The sequence below is a fragment of the Anguilla anguilla genome, chromosome 7, assembly GCF_013347855.1.
Source record: "Anguilla anguilla isolate fAngAng1 chromosome 7, fAngAng1.pri, whole genome shotgun sequence".
Taxonomy (NCBI): Eukaryota; Metazoa; Chordata; class Actinopteri; order Anguilliformes; family Anguillidae; genus Anguilla; species Anguilla anguilla.
The window spans coordinates 5,674,336-5,692,588 of record NC_049207.1 but is presented as its reverse complement, the minus strand read 5'-3'; the positions used below and the strand labels follow the sequence as shown (position 1 = coordinate 5,692,588).

General features: G+C 44.9%; 2 protein-coding genes across 6 annotated transcripts; both read left to right on the top strand.

Annotated features, from left to right (window-relative positions):
* The first annotated feature begins 322 nt into the window (after positions 1 to 322).
* On the top strand, positions 323 to 7,831 carry LOC118231363 (G/T mismatch-specific thymine DNA glycosylase-like). 4 transcript variants are annotated; one of them, XM_035425089.1, is made up of 11 exons: positions 323 to 617; positions 1,369 to 1,495; positions 1,924 to 2,159; positions 2,966 to 3,144; positions 3,340 to 3,409; positions 3,536 to 3,671; positions 4,267 to 4,349; positions 4,542 to 4,636; positions 5,013 to 5,184; positions 5,699 to 5,845; positions 6,547 to 7,831. In XM_035425089.1, exons 2-11 carry the CDS (start codon positions 1,440 to 1,442, stop codon positions 6,687 to 6,689), a joined length of 1,317 nt encoding a protein of 438 aa, XP_035280980.1. In that variant the 5' UTR covers positions 323 to 617; positions 1,369 to 1,439; the 3' UTR covers positions 6,690 to 7,831. The 4 variants fall into 4 exon arrangements, with proteins under 4 accessions (XP_035280980.1, XP_035280981.1, XP_035280979.1 ...); XM_035425090.1 differs by lacking the exon at positions 323 to 617 and adding an exon at positions 945 to 1,154 and having other exon boundaries at positions 1,423 to 1,495; XM_035425088.1 differs by lacking the exon at positions 323 to 617 and adding an exon at positions 947 to 1,150.
* A 1,027-nt stretch (positions 7,832 to 8,858) lies between these two features.
* On the top strand, positions 8,859 to 17,104 carry LOC118231201 (alpha-N-acetylneuraminide alpha-2,8-sialyltransferase-like). 2 transcript variants are annotated; one of them, XM_035424811.1, is made up of 5 exons: positions 8,859 to 9,246; positions 12,549 to 12,693; positions 13,494 to 13,603; positions 15,118 to 15,210; positions 16,617 to 17,104. In XM_035424811.1, the coding sequence occupies exons 1-5, from the start codon at positions 9,236 to 9,238 to the stop codon at positions 17,089 to 17,091; spliced, it is 834 nt and encodes a 277-aa protein (XP_035280702.1). In that variant the 5' UTR covers positions 8,859 to 9,235; the 3' UTR covers positions 17,092 to 17,104. The 2 variants fall into 2 exon arrangements, with proteins under 2 accessions (XP_035280702.1, XP_035280701.1); XM_035424810.1 differs by lacking the exon at positions 8,859 to 9,246 and adding an exon at positions 9,299 to 10,760.
* Positions 17,105 to 18,253: the final 1,149 nt, after the last annotated feature.

Here is an 18,253-nt window from a genome sequence, read left to right as displayed (position 1 = left end):
CCAAAACACAAAAGCAAGAATCTGAATGGCTTAAAATGAACTAAATTAAAGTTTTAGAGTGGGCAAGTCAAAGTCCTGACTTGAACCCAATAGAAATGCTGTAGCAGGACTTGGAAGGGGGCAGTCCATGCCCAAGAACTACCAACACGTCTCAATGAACGCAGTTCCACAAAGCAGAGTGAGTTAAATTTCCTCCACAGTGATGTGAAAGACTGATATGAAATTATAGGAAGTGTTTTGTTGTATTTATTGCTGCTAAAGGTGGTGCAACCAGTTAAATTTAAGGGGTAATTAATTTTTCACTTCCCTTTGTCTAATCTGACATTTTGTCTGCGGATCAGAAACCATTCAGTGTGACCAATATAAGAGGAAATCAGGAAGGGGGCACATACTTTTTCGCGGCACTGTATGGCTAGTAATTACATATAGCATATGGTTGTCTGGCGAACTACAATAACATGTATATACAGAATAAGACAACGGTTAATATATTTACTCAATAAATAGCTGACACAGTCACAACATCCAAGTAGCTATAAAACCCGGGCCTTCTGAAGCGGTTTTCACAAGCTATGGTAGGCGAATCAGACCGCACAGCTAGGCAAGCACGCCACACGGTAAGACATATCAAAAGCATACCGCTATTTTAGCAACATTCATTGAACTGTATTTAATAGAGATGTACGTCGTCGAGACACTGAAATCCGTAATCCAAACGTACAAAGATGCTAGCCACCACAGAGCAGACCATTTCTCTTTGTTATACCAATTCGTAGTAATGTTGGATCCCCAGAACATGCTAAAATAAAGCGATAACGGCACGGGGGACATATAAATGTTTCGCACGCCACGTCGTTCTGTTAAAGTCCCACTTCTTGGAATAAAATATATATAACATATTTAGTTAACCATTGTGTTGTTTAAAATAGCGATACATTTTGTCGTTGGGTCATGCTTCGTAAATCGTATTAATAATTAAACAGTAGTGTCTCCCCTCCCGTGTCCTATTGGTATGTTCTGGATTTTTTTTTATTGCGGTCCTGGCTCATCTGGATTTCTGCATCCTAAAAGCATCACTTTTTGGTATACTGTTTTAAATTACAGCCACACAGCCGTTTGCAAATAACGGATATTTGCAACATTATATTAGGCAGGTGAGTCATTTTTCATAAAATCCTAATAATTTCGCGATTTTTTTTTCTGTTTCATTTTATTGTTCGGAGGATAGATTAGCCATGTTATTTATCATATGCTTGTGAGTGCAAACTGAAATTAATCAATGACAATCACACCCAGATGTATGTTTATTCGTCTTTGTTTTCTCAGCTATCTGAAATTTTAAAAAAATATGTCTGTTTAATGTCGCAGATGTGGATTTGGCAACCCAATTTAACCTCAACTGTGAATATTATATTTATTAAGAAAACACAAACATAACGATGGAAGAAAAGCAGTATGCATCTCTGACGGTCCCTACGGATTACCTGCAACACTGGTGAGTTTTTCCATTGAAAAAAAAAATTACGTCTTGCATACGGTTTTGCATAACACTGCTCACTGTGACTTTTTCCTTGTTTATTTATGCTGTCAGAACAGATAACCAACTTGAGACAAGAAACTTAGAATTCTGACTTGAACCACCACGAAGACCATGTGAAGTTCCCGTTAAATTATGTTTCATTAAATGCTCTTTTATCTTATAAACTGAAAAGAAAGACTTTATTGTTGTTGCATAGTACATAGCATTGTCATACAGCGCGGGTAACAGTGACAGACCGTAATGTCTGCAGGGGGTTCCTCTGCTGGTGTTCTCCAGGGGGGGGTCTTCTGAATGTTCTTGCTGCAGGACGATGTGTGGTTTCCTTTTATCGTCCATACTGGTTTGTTCACTCACGGGTCCCGGCGTGTGTATTTTTTGCGCAGGTTTCAGTCCACTGAGGACATCGAGCCCCTCCAGACCACGGAGTACGAGCAGATGACCAATGCGACTCATTTGCTGGACGACTTCAGTGAGGAGAGGGTCATGACAGAGCTGGCCGCCCCACAGGAGCCCGATTCCCACATGCAAGCCGATTCCCACCTGGACCTGGATTCTGATTCCCAGCCTCTGTCTGATAACCAGCTGCAGCCTGCAGATTCCCAGCCTGCCCCAGAACAAGGTACCCCATCCATTACAAGCATTTAGCAGACGTTCTTTTCCGGAGCGACATACACAACATAGCATTTACATTGCATCCATTTATACAGCTGGATATATACTGAAGCAATTCAGGTTGAGTAGCTTGCTCAGTGGTACAACGGCAGTGTCCTACCCGGGAATAAAACTTGTGACCTTCAGGTTATAAGATCATTTTCGTACCCATTGTACTACACTGCCATCCGATCCCTGCACACATGCTGTACACACCCCATCTTCCATTGCAAAGAAGATCTCTGCATTTACAGACAAAGTACAAATCTGGGCCAAGTGCAAATGCATCTGCTTACAAATTCAGATCATAAATATAAGATATTATTGGTTCACAGCCAATGATTAGGCTGGGTGTTTTCTTTTCTTTTTTCTTTGTTCTTGGAATCACCAGCTGTGACAAACCACCATTGTGCATCCAGCAACATGCACAAGCAACAGTATGGCAGTGGTATTTCCACCTCTCAGATATTCTTACCTGGAAGCCCGTGCTGATTTTACACCCTACAAGAGGGACGATCTTCCTTTGTCCGCAGGAGTTTCCGGTGTTTGTTCCCTCCAACTTCATTGCATAACTTGATCAATTATTTAGAATCTAGCCTGAATACTTAAAGCCTGACTGGTGAAACACTACATGAATACGTGTAGTACATAGTCATGTGCATTCATTAGTAATTGATTCAGTAGTTCAGATGGATGAAGGCCAGACACTACTTTTAGCCTGAGCCACCTTGGGAGCCCGTCGCATTTGGTGACGCTCTTCTTCTCCTGTCGTAGCTCCACGGAAGGGGAAGAGAGGGAGGCCTCCCGGCAAGTCCTCCAAGTCCAAGCAGGCGACGGGCGAGGCCAAAGCGAAGGTCCAGAGGAAAACGGATCGCTTCAACGGGATGTCGGTGACGGAGGTCATGGCCAAGACCCTGCCGGACATCCTCACCTACAATCTGGACATCCTGATTGTGAGTCACCTCAGACAAATTGTGCTGGTTAAGAACAGGGCTGATGTTCAGATCGGAGTAGAGCTTTTTCTGTCACTGTTTTGACATTTATCCGCTGAATTACTGTTTAATATTCACCATTTTGTCATATTTATATTAGTCTACTGATGCTGCATTTCCCTCCCATTACTCTCTAACCGCCACATTATCCATTAGATAGGAATCAACCCAGGATTAATGTCGGCCTACAAGGGACGTCATTACCCGAATCCTGGAAACCATTTTTGTAAGTTGGATATTGTCGGCTCAATTTTAATTGTTCCAAACAGAGTGTGCCATTGTGTACAAGCTGTTGAGGTGCTCCGCACTGTCGTTCGAAAGATATTGAACCAATGATTGTTATTTTGTTAAGGGAAGTGCCTCTTCTTGTCTGGTCTCACCGACGTACAGCTCAATCACATGCATGATCAGACACTGCCAGAGAAGTATGGGATAGGATTCACTAACATGGTGGAGAGGACCACGCCAGGAAGCAAAGATCTCTCAAGGTAAGCAAGAGTGCTTAGGCAACAGAGTATAAAAAAATATAAAAAGCTATATGACCTCCAACAAGGAAATAGAGGTTTTCTAGGTTGTATATCCAACGACAGAATTTATTTTTGGTGCAGTGGTGCACCCCACGTTCCAGAGAAAATGTTGACCGTGGCAGTGCAGAATGTGACCATGAGAGCTGAAGGTTAGAGCTGACTATGGTGGAAGGGTTGCAGTCTGCAGGTTGTTCTGTGTTTCATCATCCAATCATCCAGTTGGGCCGGCTGTGTAGTCCTTCGCTCAGTGACTGCATAGCTCAGCTTGTGGATTGCAGAGAAAAGAAATGGCGACTGGCTGCATGTGTTTATGGGAATTCACGTTAGCGTACGCCTTTCTGAGCTGAAGGAGGATACATTAGCAATGTCTGTGGGCAGCCCAAATAATGTGAGATTTTTTTTTTTTTGAGGTTCAATTGCTGTTGCTCAGCTGTGTCAGTCAATTACACAGTGTAATTATTATTATGCGCAAAATTCAGTCAGGACTCAATACCCTCTCATTGTACAAAATATGTGTACTGTTACTTAAAATTGTATGTTGTCTGATTTTGTATAGTAAGGAGTTTCGTGAAGGAGGACGACTTCTAGTGGAGAAGTTGAAGAAATACAAGCCTCTCATCGCTGTTTTCAATGGGAAATGTAAGTACTGATGTTGGGAGGGAAGATATTAAACATATTAGCTTTTTTTTTAACAATTCTGTCAGCATGTCTGTTTCACTACTGTTTTTATTTTGTTTGTATAAAAAAGGTAAGTTTCTCTTATAATGATTTTAAAATAACCATTACAAATGTAAGCAATAATTTGTCCTTTCTACATTAATTTGTCTTCAGGTATTTACGATATTTTCAGTAAAGAGATTTTTGGAATCAAGGCAAAAAATCTTCAGTTTGGCATACAACCACACAAGATTCCGGAAACAGAAACAGTAAGTCTTCTCCTCTCGTAAAATTCATTACCAGTCCTAAATATGGCCAAAACTGAAACCAGAGTTAACAAAATAGCTGGTTTAGCTGGTAGTGTGGCTGGGCCCTCTTTGCACATTATAGGCACGCATATTTTGACCGAGGTGAAGTGTCTGGTGGAAATTCCATTTGCTTTCAAAGTTGTGGTGCCCAAGGTCAGATCAAATGTCAGGTCCTCGGGTTTTCTGGGATAGAGAAACGTCTGAGGTCAAGCCACTGTGTGCAGCGAAATCAAAATTCCTGTTCTATAAGCGTTCATAACAGGCTGCTACATCGTTTCCTAACTGCCCACTCGCCTCCTCTGTTTCCCACCCCCCCCCCCACCCCCTCTTCTTGGAGGTGTGCTACCTGATGCCCTCGTCAAGTGCCCGCTGTGCCCAGTTCCCCCGTGCCCAGGACAAAGTGCACTTCTACATCAAGCTGAGGGAGCTGCGCGACCAGCTCAAGGGCGTCGTTCCAAGCCAGGAAGTGCAGGAAATGGAATACTCCTTCGATCTGGGCTTGGCCAAAGGTAACGCGATCGTCTAAATGCTTATAGCCACAGCTAACAGGGACAGCAGCTCTAATAAAGGCATATGTGTGCATTGCTCAATAAACAGGTAGGGAGCCTTCTGTGGTAAAATATTATAGTGTATATCAGGGTGAAGTCCTCAGTTATATGTACCAACATTGAAGTGAATGGTGGAGCTGTTCTCACCACCTCAACTGAAGAGTTATTGGTTGGCCAGTAGGGGGCACGCTTCCCTGTGGATTAAGTGAAAATGCAATACGTCAGCACGCCATCAGGGGGAACTGTGCTCTTGAATGTTCAGTCCTTTGGATACGATGTAATACTGAAGTGGTGGTTCACTGTGATCATTAAATGGACTGTTAACCCCAGTAGTGCCAAATTTCCTGGCCACTTAATCATCCCCTCCATCTGAAGACTGGCTATAAAATCCCTGTTAAAGAGAACCGAGTTTCTCAGTTGACCTGGTTAAATAAAGGATAAATTGGTAATATTTGGTAATATTTTTTCCTGACAGAGGATGCTAAGAGGATCTCCATCAAGGAGGAGCCGCACGACCCAAAGTACGAGGCAGCCTACGGCCAGGCCTGTGGAGAGCAGGATCCCGAGACCAGCAACAGCCAGCTCGACTTCTCCTTCTCAGAGTCCAGCGCGGGGGGACGCGGTGAGCCCACACGGGACTGCGTTACAAAGTCAAAACTCCTCCGAACACGAATAGTTCACATCTTCAGATTAGCGACCAGGTTTACCACCAGCTTACTCTTAACCAGGTTTGACCGGCTTTGTCCAGCCTTGAGACCAGCTCTGACCAGCCACAAACCAACTATGACCAACTAGAAATGTCAAAATCTTAAACCAGTGTTTCTCATCCCTGGTCCTGGGGACCCACTGCCCTGCATGTTTTAGAAGTCTCCCTGCTCCAACACACCTGATTCAAATGAATGGGTCGTTATCAGGCTTCTGCAGAGCTTGATGACGACCCATTCATTTGAATCAGGTATGTTGGAGCAGGGAAACATCTAAAACATGCAGGGCAGTGGGTCCCCAGGACCAGGGTTGAGAAACACTGTCTTAAACCATCTTAATCCATCTTAGAATCCCTGCTGGTCTTAGCTGAAATTGTCAGCAAGGGTGTGTTGCTACATTTGAGTATATGGCTTAGACCATCAAAAACGTCTTTTTTGGGGGTACACTTCTGATACTTGAGGGCAGGCAGCTAGTTGCACCTTTGACTTTACGGGTTACTTTTGACGCAGTTAATCAAAATCATCTGTTCAAACAAACGGTCAATACTTTAATCAGCTCTCCTCCGCAGCACTTAGCTGGAGGAGGCCTTATAATTATAATTAGATTTCCTCTTTGCAGAAATGGTGCTTAAGGATGACTCGCTCTCCGAGGCGATGGGCTGGTTTTCAGAGGACCAGTGGATGATGCACTCGTTTGCCGATCAAATCCCGGACATCGGTGGCAGCAGCGCACAGCCTCAACTCTGGGCAAAGAGTACATGAAGGAGAGGGTGGCCTTCCAAGGGTGGAGATTACCCAAGACCGTTTCCAAGGAGACCAAGGAATGCTACAATTGCTATAGCTATGTTTCCATTAGAATGATGAAGTTAATTTATATTGCAGAGCACTGAAAAACATCCCTTTCGATTTGTGCACCACACCCTTCAAGATATCTGTTTCCATAGAAATGTATTTTACAGGAAAAGTGAAACCATGTGATTCAGAGCAAACTGCCTATCTTGAAGGAGAAAGGTGAATTTCTCTTAGTGCAGTTAGAGCATGGGGCACATTTGTGCAAATTGCAACGAGTTACATATATCGTATTCAACATTTTCCAAAAATTACGACTTTACAAAATACGAAAAAAAAAGTTGCATTTTTATAAAGTCTACCAACTTTAAATAATGTTTGGTTTAATATTTAGTGTATGCACATAATTCTCATTTCCATTAGGAAAGTCTCACAGACTCCTAAATCAACTTTGTAATCTTGCATGAACTCCCACTAATGGAAGCATAACTAATGTAGTTGGACCCATTGAGATGCCATACCTATGTCCCCAGCAACAGAGTCATGAACAACTGTGGCTGTCTGTGCTCCCTCAAGATACAAGACCATCTGCGTTCTCTCAAGATACATAAATCATAGGAGGAAGACCATTTTTATCAAATTGTTCATTTTTGTTAAGAAATATCACCGGGAGTTATGGAACACTGGTGAATAATGACTGTAAATATATTTTAAAAAATTCTTTAGCAATGGTTTGTCTTTGTTTTTAGTTTAACATAATTCATGCATTTTTGTAACATTTTTTTAAAACAATGATATTTAAGGAATGGGAACATTTTATAAAGTGCAATTTAGTTTTTTTTGTCTCTTCCAATTGAACGTGTGATTGTGCTGCATATTTTTTGCCTTCATTTGTTTTAATAGCTGTGTTAAATACAATGTGTGAAGTGACAGGAACAACTGGACACTGTGTAATCAATATGAAACTTGAAGAAGCCAAGGTTATTGTGTAACAGTTGATAAAAAACATTAAGATAGAAATTGATTTTTGCTAAAGAATTTTCTTTTACCAAGAGCAGGTGAACCTCTGTGGGATAACATTTCTTATTAATAAAAATAAATGAATACTGGATCTACATCTTGGCTGTATACTAACATCACATAAGTGTGTAAGACCCAAAGAATCAAAACATCTTTCTCTTTAACAATGGAAGTAAAAACTTAAGTGAGTCCAAAACAGAAAAATGCTGGATTTTTTTTCTGACTACAAACTCACTTTTTAAAACTCTGTCCATGGATTTGTAAAGCAACAACAAAGCTTTAGGCCACTAGGCAAAAGGAGCACATTCATTCCAAACAACTGCTACTACGTATACATCTTGCGTTGATTGAAATTGAAACATACATATGCACCAGAAGTGCATCTACTGCTGTTGCTAATTCTTAACACTAGAGTGCAGCATGTGATTGCTGGTTCAGGTTCAGGGACAGTTGGCTAGACCTAGTCGGGCCCAGTGACTGTGCCCTAATTAAATAAAATGATTAAAAAGTACACAACAGACCCTCCAATCTGGGACACAACTGACAGGTTTATACACTCAGTCCACAAGAACATACAGGTTATCAAACAAGAAAAAAAAAAACATTTGAAAACCCGTCTGTCAGATAACTTCTGTGGCCAGTACATCTCCTGGACAGCATGTCCCTGGCCTCATCCAGCAAGGAAGCACATCCTATCTCAAAGGGGAATTTGGCGCCCAAAACTAATCTCGTATTCATTAGTGGGGGCAATGTTTTTAGGTTAAATATATAAATAAATAAATAAACATCCACAAGGTTTCACATGGAACTGTTTCTGTTTCACATAGCACCTGTGACTTAAAAACACATGGTCAGTAGCACAGGAGTGATGATTCATATCGTTAAAATGTTAGGTAACTGATGACTTACAGAGTGATCTCTATCAATAGCACTAAAGTATTCATAAATATCTTCTGTAGCTGTCCACATATAATGGCACTAATATAAGCCACAGGGACTTGACAGCAGATATACACATACTACATTATTACAGCTACAGGTAATAAACTACCTAATGGTGTGCTGTTTCTTAGCAACGGATGATGTAAAGACCTTGTGCTCATTGATGCCGACACAGGATGGAAAAATCCTGCACACACCAGGATATATCTCTCTCTTTCATCTCTCTGGCTTCGGGACCTAAAATGGGCAAAATGGGGAGCGCAGCTTCCAAAACAAAAATGGAAGCTTTCATCTCTAGTACATTTGTGTCTGAGGCAGAAAATTTTCTTTATATGATAAGCAAATATCACAGGCTCTGATACTGGAGCAACCTTTGTTCCAATCGTGCACGTTGCTTTATGTGCTTCCTTGATAATATGCTGATTATTTTTTTAGGGGCGGAGGCAGAGACATAGAAAGGCAATGTCTGTGTTCTGTTGTGTCTACGTGTTTTATTGGTGCTTTGAATTTATGGAGTTGCTTGAAGTAGCCTACTGGTTGGCCTGGATGAGAAGCCAATGCTTTGCTGGTGAGTTGTGCATTTCCTTTCAAAGCTCTCTGTAAATTACTAGTTCAATCATGCCAGATGCTGTAAATTCTGAAGCAGATGTGTGTGTCTAATTGAATTACACTTCTGTCTGTACGTCTGTGCCATATCAGGTTGGTGTGAGTCTCTATTCCTCCCTGCTTTCAAAGCTGAGGTCATTTCCATGGACAGAGCACATTTGGTGGTGTCCATGTGTGGGAGCGCTACACTGTCTTTAGCATGAAGGGAGTCGCGTGTCCCCACAGAGATCTTCAATAGGGAAGATTCGTTCGTGTTCTCCTCATCACACTCATCTGATCCCACGTCAACATTGCGCTTCTCCACTTCTCCAATGCCGTACACTCTCAGAAATAAAGGTACACAAGCGTACAAATTCTGTACAAGTACAAAACTGTACCTCTAAAGTGACAAGCGATTGTACATTTCTAGCTACTGAATGGTACCTTTTTTTCTGGTAACGGTACAGTTCTGTACCTTCAAGGGGTACTGCCACAGTGACAAGCGATTGTGGTCTTTCTATGTACTGAATGGTACCTATTTTTCTGAGAGTTTATGATCTCGAGCGGCAATGACATCACCCGTCATCAGCCATTACCCGTACAAAGATTTTTGAAATGGACCGATAGGTATAGCAATGCTTAATCGGCAGAATATGAAAGACGTCCTGTTGAGGGCAGCACCTAGCTGCCTTTCTACAACCCTTCAATCTGAGATCCGCAGTGGCGTTATTTGGCATACGCTGGAGAAGCGCAGTACAGTCTGCAGTGAGGCATTGTAGGGGTCAGCCACCCCGAGGAGAGAATGAGACAGCCGAAGGAGACGATGCTCTACCGGATTTTTTAAAATAAAGGGTGGAGGACAGAGTAGCAGTGGGAGGCTGCGGTGTGGGGATACACGCGTTCGAACTGATGATAACCAGCTGCAGTAGCCTATAGGGCAGAATCCTCGACAACGCAGTGTCAAGAAATATACGCGGCTATACTGGATAGTGCAGTTTGTGTAGTCCACACTGCTGAGTTTGGGGGACGGCAGAATTTTTAGCCTGCCAAAATGAACGGTAGCCGATATTCTATCGATTGGAAATCGTTTTTAATGTAGTGATTTTTTTACTTGCATCGACGATTTTTAGTCTATGTCAGGAATTGCATTCTTGAAGGAGAGTGAATTTGATGGCTTTCCCATACAGAAGAAGATAGCTAGCCTGCTGGACTACCGTTAGCTAATAGATTCCAATTAGCTACCGCTTAGCTTGTGCTGAAATAGTTACTGATTTTGCGATCTACACCTCGGCTGTTGACGTTTGGAATAATGGTTTTAAGATTTCCCAGATGTCCCAAATGCAAGTTGTCAGCGTCGGTTGCCCTCGGTACATTAGTGCTGTGCTGGTTTTACATCTATCCAGTCAATAGACTTCCTAGCGACAATCAGATCATAAATGAAGTGTTACAGCTGGGACAGACATGGAAGAAAAACGAGACGACCGTCCACTTGTACAGGTAAGCTATTATAGGCCTATTATGTATATATTTTTTTTAATTTCTTTTTGAAAATTCAGCGTACCATTCCGATTTAAATGAGGTGTAAGCACGTTGGTAGCTTGCCTAACTTTGGCAGTTTATGATACACTTAACACAGAAAACCAGGTTATTGCACATTGCATTGCACATTGGCATAGCAATGAATGGACAGGCAGTAGCAGAGCTAGTTAGCTTAACCATCAATGTCGTCGACAGCATGTCATTATTCTTTTTAATGTGTTGGAGTTTTTTCTACAAATAACCTACGCTAGTTAGTATGTTGAAATACTATATCTTGTCCAACCCTGGCCTTGAACCAACCACATAGCAATGGGGACCATATACTAAGTTTAAAGCTTTGTGTCACTTTCACAAACTAAAGCTGACCTGTAGTATCACACTCACTGGGAGTATGCTTAAATTTAACGGTACATCCACGAATAACAGAACTGGCTACCTAGATTAGGGGAACGCTAGGCGCCGAAGCGTCGTTGATTAGAAATGACGAGGGTCCACGAATAAACTCTGAACAGGGTTAAGTTAATTTAGCCAAAATTGGAGCCCAAGTGCAATGGACTGTTATCACACGCGGTTCCTTTCCCCTTTTCACGAACATTACCTAATGACGGTCGGTCTTAATTTTGTGGTTGTGAGTAAGTATTTGATTTAAGGCACTCGGACGTGTAAATGCAGGCATTGCAGCAACGTTTAGCTGTTGTTGTATATTTCCATAAGTTTGCATGATAACTTTTTAAGACGCCTTCCTTCTAATCTTGTAGCAACGTTATTATTTGATGGTCGGGCGCGACGCATTTCCGTTGTTTTCGCGTTTAAATGCTCACATCCTTCCTAAGATCTTATAAATAAGGCATCCATTGGCATTTTGGAACGGGATTCAAACCCGAACCACCCTCTGACTGCTCACTGGATGCCACAGTTCACTGACCTGTCGACTAGCACCTGTGCGCGGTTGCATGAAACACATCAATAGGTTTTGCCCTACTCTCAGTTATGGAGAATGTGAAGTAGCATATTTGCTGTGTTGCGCAGGAGGCGTGTCGTTTGTGCTTCGGGCCAAGACAATCCACGTGTCAAAAACTCGCCCATGCAGAAACGCGTATTTTGTCAGATGTCAGAAGTGTTTTTGTCTGTTCATTAAGGTCGAAAAGGGAGAGGAATTATAGATTGTAAGTCAGTTTTCTCCTGTAAGCAATTTCTGGCTGAACCTAGCCTATATTTTGCATTGCTTACTTGAGGGATGCCCATTCCGATCCAAAGAGGGCCAATATTTATTTACTTATTTATTTCTAATTTTTAGCACAAGCATTAAGACACCTGATTCTGCTTATCAAGATCTTGCTTGAAGACCATGATTGGTTAATGAGTTTAATCAGGTGTTGTAGTGCTGGGCTTAAGCAAAAATCAAAAACTTTAAAAAGAAGCTTATATCCATTTTCTTTTTTTTTTGTTCTTGACGAAGTGGCAGAGTCTGCGTGTTCACAGAATGAAGAAAACGCACGTGTGTGGGTGTGTCATGGAGTTGCCTAGCTACACTAGCTGGTTGCTTGCCCTTACAACAGCAGTGCCTTTATTTCTAGCAGTAACCAGTTATCTTAAGTCACCTGGAGATTTTCATTAGTGGTGGCATATGATAAGTGTGTAATGTTAACGTTTGTGCAGGTGGCGCCAGGTGTATTACAGTGGTGTCTTTCAGCCATTTTGATAAATTCGGGAGCGTTTTCCGTCGGTCTCTTCCTCCTGCCCCAGGGAGCTGCTGATGGACTGCTGTGACCCTCGGGAGAAGTTTGCGGTCACCCGGGGAAACACTCCGCTGGGGACCGTCCTGTGGTACGACGGGGAGCTCTTCTACTTCCACACAGTCAGCAACCACACCTACCCGCTCTTTGTGCAGGTACCAGCTTCACCCCCCCCCCCACCTTCACAGCAAGAGACTGGCCGTGTTGCCCGCACAGTTCCAGCACAGATCCGTAGATTTATCTTGGGGGGGGGGGGGACGACGACGACGACGACGACGACACATTTTAGAGTGACTACAAGTTGAAGTACTGCAGCTATGCAAAAGGCCTACACGCAATAATGAACGTTCAGAATTGGCAGAAAAGGGATAAAAAAATTTGGCCTGCACAGCAGAGCACTTCCATGATAACTGACATTGCAAACTCTGCGTGCCAAAGTCCGATACAGCTCTTTAATAGAGTTTGATATGGGTGTTGCCTCCTGGAGGTGATACAAGCGCATATCAATCTTGATTATGCGGCTGCATTGGACTTTTATTGTGGAAAAATCCTGCCGTTGTAATTTCGGTTGGCGTGGACATGCCCAGCAGTCTGCTCTGGTGATGCAGAATCTGTTAAACAGGAAGTACAAGTTGAACATCACTGTCTAGATGATTAGTTCCCCCCCCCACCCCCAACGGGAATTTGTGCATACTGCTGACAGGAAAGTTTATTGTTGTGGGAAAATATGCTGCGGCAGCAATGTTAAATGAAAAGAGGTCATAGCGTCGGTTTCTCACAAAAGGGGCCACAGCTGGGGCCCCTGGGGGCCTCTGCTGGTACAGGAGCTCCCCACGCGACTGCACGCTTATGCCCCGCCTGTAACATTACCCAATTGTCGAGTCCGTTTCACTGACCAGGTCCACCCAATGAAAATTATGCAGCCTGTCAGCGTCGTGTCTTCTTGCGTTGCCAGGAGTCGCCCATTAAGGTGCCCCTGAAGAAGTGCGCTGTCGTCGGCAACGGAGGCATCCTCAAGGGCAGCGGCTGCGGCGGGCACATCGACCGGGCGGACTTCGTCATGAGGTGAGAGGCACGCCCCCGCTCCCGCGCCACGCAGCCCGTCGGAATACGCGACCGCGCACGCATCCGTGTCATCAGCCTGGCTGTGCCGACCCGGGGCGGACCGCAGGCTCTGGACCGCGTGACGGCCAGGGGCCGGGGTGTCGTTTCCTCGACGGGGCCGGCCGAATCTCGATGTAACCGGCGTCCTGTTACCTTCCGTTAATAAATTTGTTTTCTGGACTGTTCATCTGGACCCAGCCTTTAAATCTGGTTGGGGCGATATTTGAAAGGAAAGTTTGCAACATGTCTGAATGAAGTCTTGCTCAGGCCTGCAGAAGCCTCGTTTGAGACGGAAGGACCCTCAGGCTTCCTCTGGGCATGCAGATAAGGAGCTGTTTTTTTTTTTTTTGTCGTTGCCATTTTTCTCCCATTTTCTCCCCAGTTTAGTCGTTATACCAATTCCCCATGTGTATCACGGTCCTGGTCGATGCGCTATCCTTCTGTCGATTTGGGGAGGGTGTAGACTACCACATGCCAGCCTCCGATACATGTGGAGTCGCCAGCCGCTTCTTTTTCACCTGACAGCGAGGAGCTTCACTGGGAGAGCATAACGCACGTGGAAGTTCTCCCCCAGATCCCCTCCCTGCTGAACAGGAGCCCCGACCAATCAGTAGGAGCCACTCTGCGGTGGTAGGAGCTGTTTTTACTGGAACTTTAAGGAGCTGTTTTTACTGGAACTGTGCATTTCCGGCACAACGCGTATCATGTTGCAAATTATTTTCCTGAAATAAAGTTGGATCGCTTCAAAATACTGAAAGCGTGCCAATTCAGGATACAAAGTTTAGAAGTAATTCATAAAGGGTGTGTCGGCCTAATTCTAGTTCCAGGAAATACTTTTTTAAGTGTATGATACATAAAATTGGACAATGGTTTGATAAAATACGAACAAAAATGAACTTGACGAACTTAAGTACACCACTTTTTTTGTGAGGCAGGCACAGATGTGGGGCTGCTGTGTACCTCGCCCAGGCTTTGGCTTATCTCTCTTGGACAGTTGTCCCTTTCCATTTCAGTTTATTACATTTATTGGTGTAATACTTTTCTGTAACGCAAGCAAACACAGATGATGGTGTTGTAAATGAATAAATTAAAATGCGGGGGGGGGGGGGGGGGGGGGGGGGTGTTGTGTCTTAGCCAACCCCCTGAGCACCAAGCCAAATGGAGAAATGAGACCAGGGAAATTATAGCCTACATTTTGAACATAATTTTTTGAATTTATTAATTGAATTTATATTAAAAACAGAATAACTTTTTTTTACAGTTTAAGGGAGGTACATTTGAGTAAAGCTTCTAATTCTCTGATTTGCACTGGGCTTCTGGGCCAAATGTTTAGCTCAGCACAACGGTCGGTCGCCGAGGCCCTAGTTCACACGGCTAAACGCGGACGCCCGACTGCTGAGCCGGTCGCCGTAGCGACTGAATCGGTCGCCGTAGCGACTGAATCGGTCGCGCTCTTGCGTTTCGCACGTCCGCAGGTGCAACCTCCCGCCGCTGTCCGAAGACTACACGCAGGACGTGGGCTCCAGGACGCACTTGGTGACGGCCAACCCGAGCATCATTGTGGAAAGGTACGCTTGCCACTGGCCATCCGCGTTGTCACATTACATCACAGGCATTTAGCAGACGCTCTTATCCAGAGCAACGTAGGACGGAGTGTAGCACAGTGGGTAAGGAACTGGGCTTGTAACCGAAAGGTCGCAGGTTTGATTCCCAGGTAGGACACTGCCGTTGTACCCTTGAGCAAGGTACTTAACCGAAATTGCTTCAGTATATATCCAGCTGTATAAATCGATACAATGTAAAAAAGCTGTGTAAAAGTTGTGTAAGTCGCTCTGGATAAGAGCGTCTGCTAAATGGCTGTAATGTAATGTAATGACTCGCACAACCTTCACGTAGCATTTACACTGCATCCATTTATAGAGCTTGTTAGCTTCGCAAACGCCTAAGAGGCAGACTTCTGAAGTGCGTGCGCAGGAAACCCGTTTGCTGTAGATCTGTGAGAGAACAGGAAAGACTGGTCGCCGTGCTTTAACTGGAGGGTACTGCGTGCAGTGCTGACTCCAGTGCTTACATTCAGAGCTTTTCTGAAATTCTGTCTTCATAAATCACCTGTGATTTGACATGAGAATGTTGTGACTGGTTCCAAAGATTACAGTATGCACTGTAGTCCTTCCTCCTATCATAAGATTCGTTTTGAGCGTATGTACTGTTCCATTATTTTCATGCTCTGCACATGAGTGCACCAGTGCTTGCGTCTTTGTTTTAAATGGACACGTGATGTCAGGCTGAACCATGTTTCTGTGACGTGGCCTTGCTCGACATGTTGTCCGCGGTATCGGCCTGATACTGCATGGTTTTGATTCCAGTCAAACGCGTATAAAAGGAGCGCGTCTTGCTGAATTCGAACGTGCAGCCTCGGTCGACCGACGGCCGCAGGACGGTCTCGCACCTCTGCAGTTGGTCTGAGCGCAGTGGCGTGACTTGATTTGTTGATGAGCTGTTTTGTGACACAGCAGCTTGCCGCTGTGTTTTCTGTGAAGGATGTGGGTTTAAGTTTCTGTACTGCTTGTTGCTGTCGCCGAGCTGCGAGGCCTTGCTGCTGATTGGCTGTCTTATTTGTCACGCAGTGGATAGCACTGGTGACCTATTTTCCATTTCTATTTTACACGGCCTTTGAAGTGTGGCTGTTTGCTGCCTCATCAGGTACAATTGAATGAGAAAAGAAAGGCAGTACGCCACACGGTGGCTGCGACCGTTATTGCACACAGTAAATATCGGCAGGATGTATCGCCCATCCCTAACTGCAACTATGGGTAGTTTTACAAATGTCTAAGTCTAATTGAGTAGGAGATCCACCTTGGTGCTTTTTTTTCTTTTGTATGATTTTACGCGAGCTGTGCGTTGTAGCCGTGCGGGAGGTTCGCTCCGCTGCGGGGGGCGCTCTCAGCGTTTGCTCCCCGTCTCCCTGCCGCAGGTTCCAGGGCCTGATGTGGTCGCGGAAGGCGTTCGTGGAGAGCATGCGGGCCTACGGGCGGAGCTTCGTCTACATGCCGGCCTTCTCCTCGCGTCCCGGGACGGACCCCTCGCTGCGGGCCGGCCACGCCCTGGCCGACTCGGGCTCGGAGCAGACGGTGCTGTTCGCCAGCCCGGACTTCCTGCGCAGCGTGGAGCGCTTCTGGAAGGGGCGGGGCGTGCGGGCGCGGCGGCTCTCCACGGGCCTGTTCCTGGCCAGCCTGGCGCTGGGGCTGTGCGAGGAGGTGGAGCTGTACGGCTTCTGGCCGTTCGCGAAGGACCCGCGCGGCCGGCCCGTGGGCCACCACTACTACAACGACGTGCCGCCGCTGTGGGGCGTCCACGCCATGCCCGAGGAGTTCCTGCGGCTCTGGGAGCTGCACAAGGGCGGAGCGCTGCGCATGCGCGTGGACAGCTGCCCCCGGGAGGCCGACTGACCCCCCCCCCCCCCCCGCCCGCCCGCCCGCGACCCCCGCCATTATGCTGCCAGTGTCCTCCCAAGCCCAGGGACACGTCGCACCCCCACGCCCCTTCCCTCCCCTCCCCTCCCTCCCTCCCTCCCTCCCTCCCTCCCCCTCGTCTCAGGCGTGACATGGTTAGCTAAAGCAGCAGAGCGAGTGTTGTGGCTTTGTGTGTCAGTACTATTAACACCACAGGTATTGGTCAATCATTTGAAAAGGGAATTTCCAAAAGGACAAAGTACCGCGAGTGTCAGCTTCCTGGTCCGTCAGGGACAGCCCTTGTGTTTTCCCTAGCTGTTTGCTTATCCCCGTACCCTGGAAATGACTTCTAGGCGCCCACGATCCCCTCAGATTTGGGAGGGTTTCCAGGTTTTACTGGCGCAGTTATGTATCTGACTTCCCGAAACAGGCCCCTGAAACTGTGATGCTTTGTGTGTTTCGGTCAGCTGGGAGGCTATAAGGGGTTCCTCTGTTTTTGTGTGTGTTCCCTTTTTCTTGATGTCTGCTTTGTAGTTTTCAGTTTGCTATGTTTCAGAATTCTTCGCAAAAAGAAAACCCTTTCACTGATGATGATCGGGAGAATAAGGGAAATGTTGTAAACTCTGCACTCCTATATGTGAAAGGTTTAGATTCTTTTCTCTGTGGGATTTTTGTATCCATTAGTATTTTACATTTTCTCCAACACGTTTTCATCATTTTGTTTTATCAGAGTGCCACAAGCCTGACCAGTTATACACAGTACAGAAGTTGGTCAAGTGTTTTTGCCACAAATTTCTGCTGTAAGTTTGAGTAACTTTTTTTATTGTGCTCAAAATGGCTGTGAACAGAAAAATACCTCAGTTGGCCATTTTGACTGGTCTAGTGTTTCCGAGGTGACTGTGATCATTGCTTTGTTTGACAGCTTGAACTGTACTGCATGATGCCGTTCTGCATTCATTTTGTGTTTTCTTGACGTTGGTGATTTTTGTCGCTCATTTCTTCGCCTGACCATCATATAGAGGGAAGAGGGAATAGAGGACGAATGTGCCTGGACCCACCAGAGGGAAAAAAAACAAAAAAAAACTGCATTTCCGAAAAGGACAAGATTTGCGTAAAATAAACGCAGTTTAAAATTTTCAGTACTGGGCATGTCTTTGAT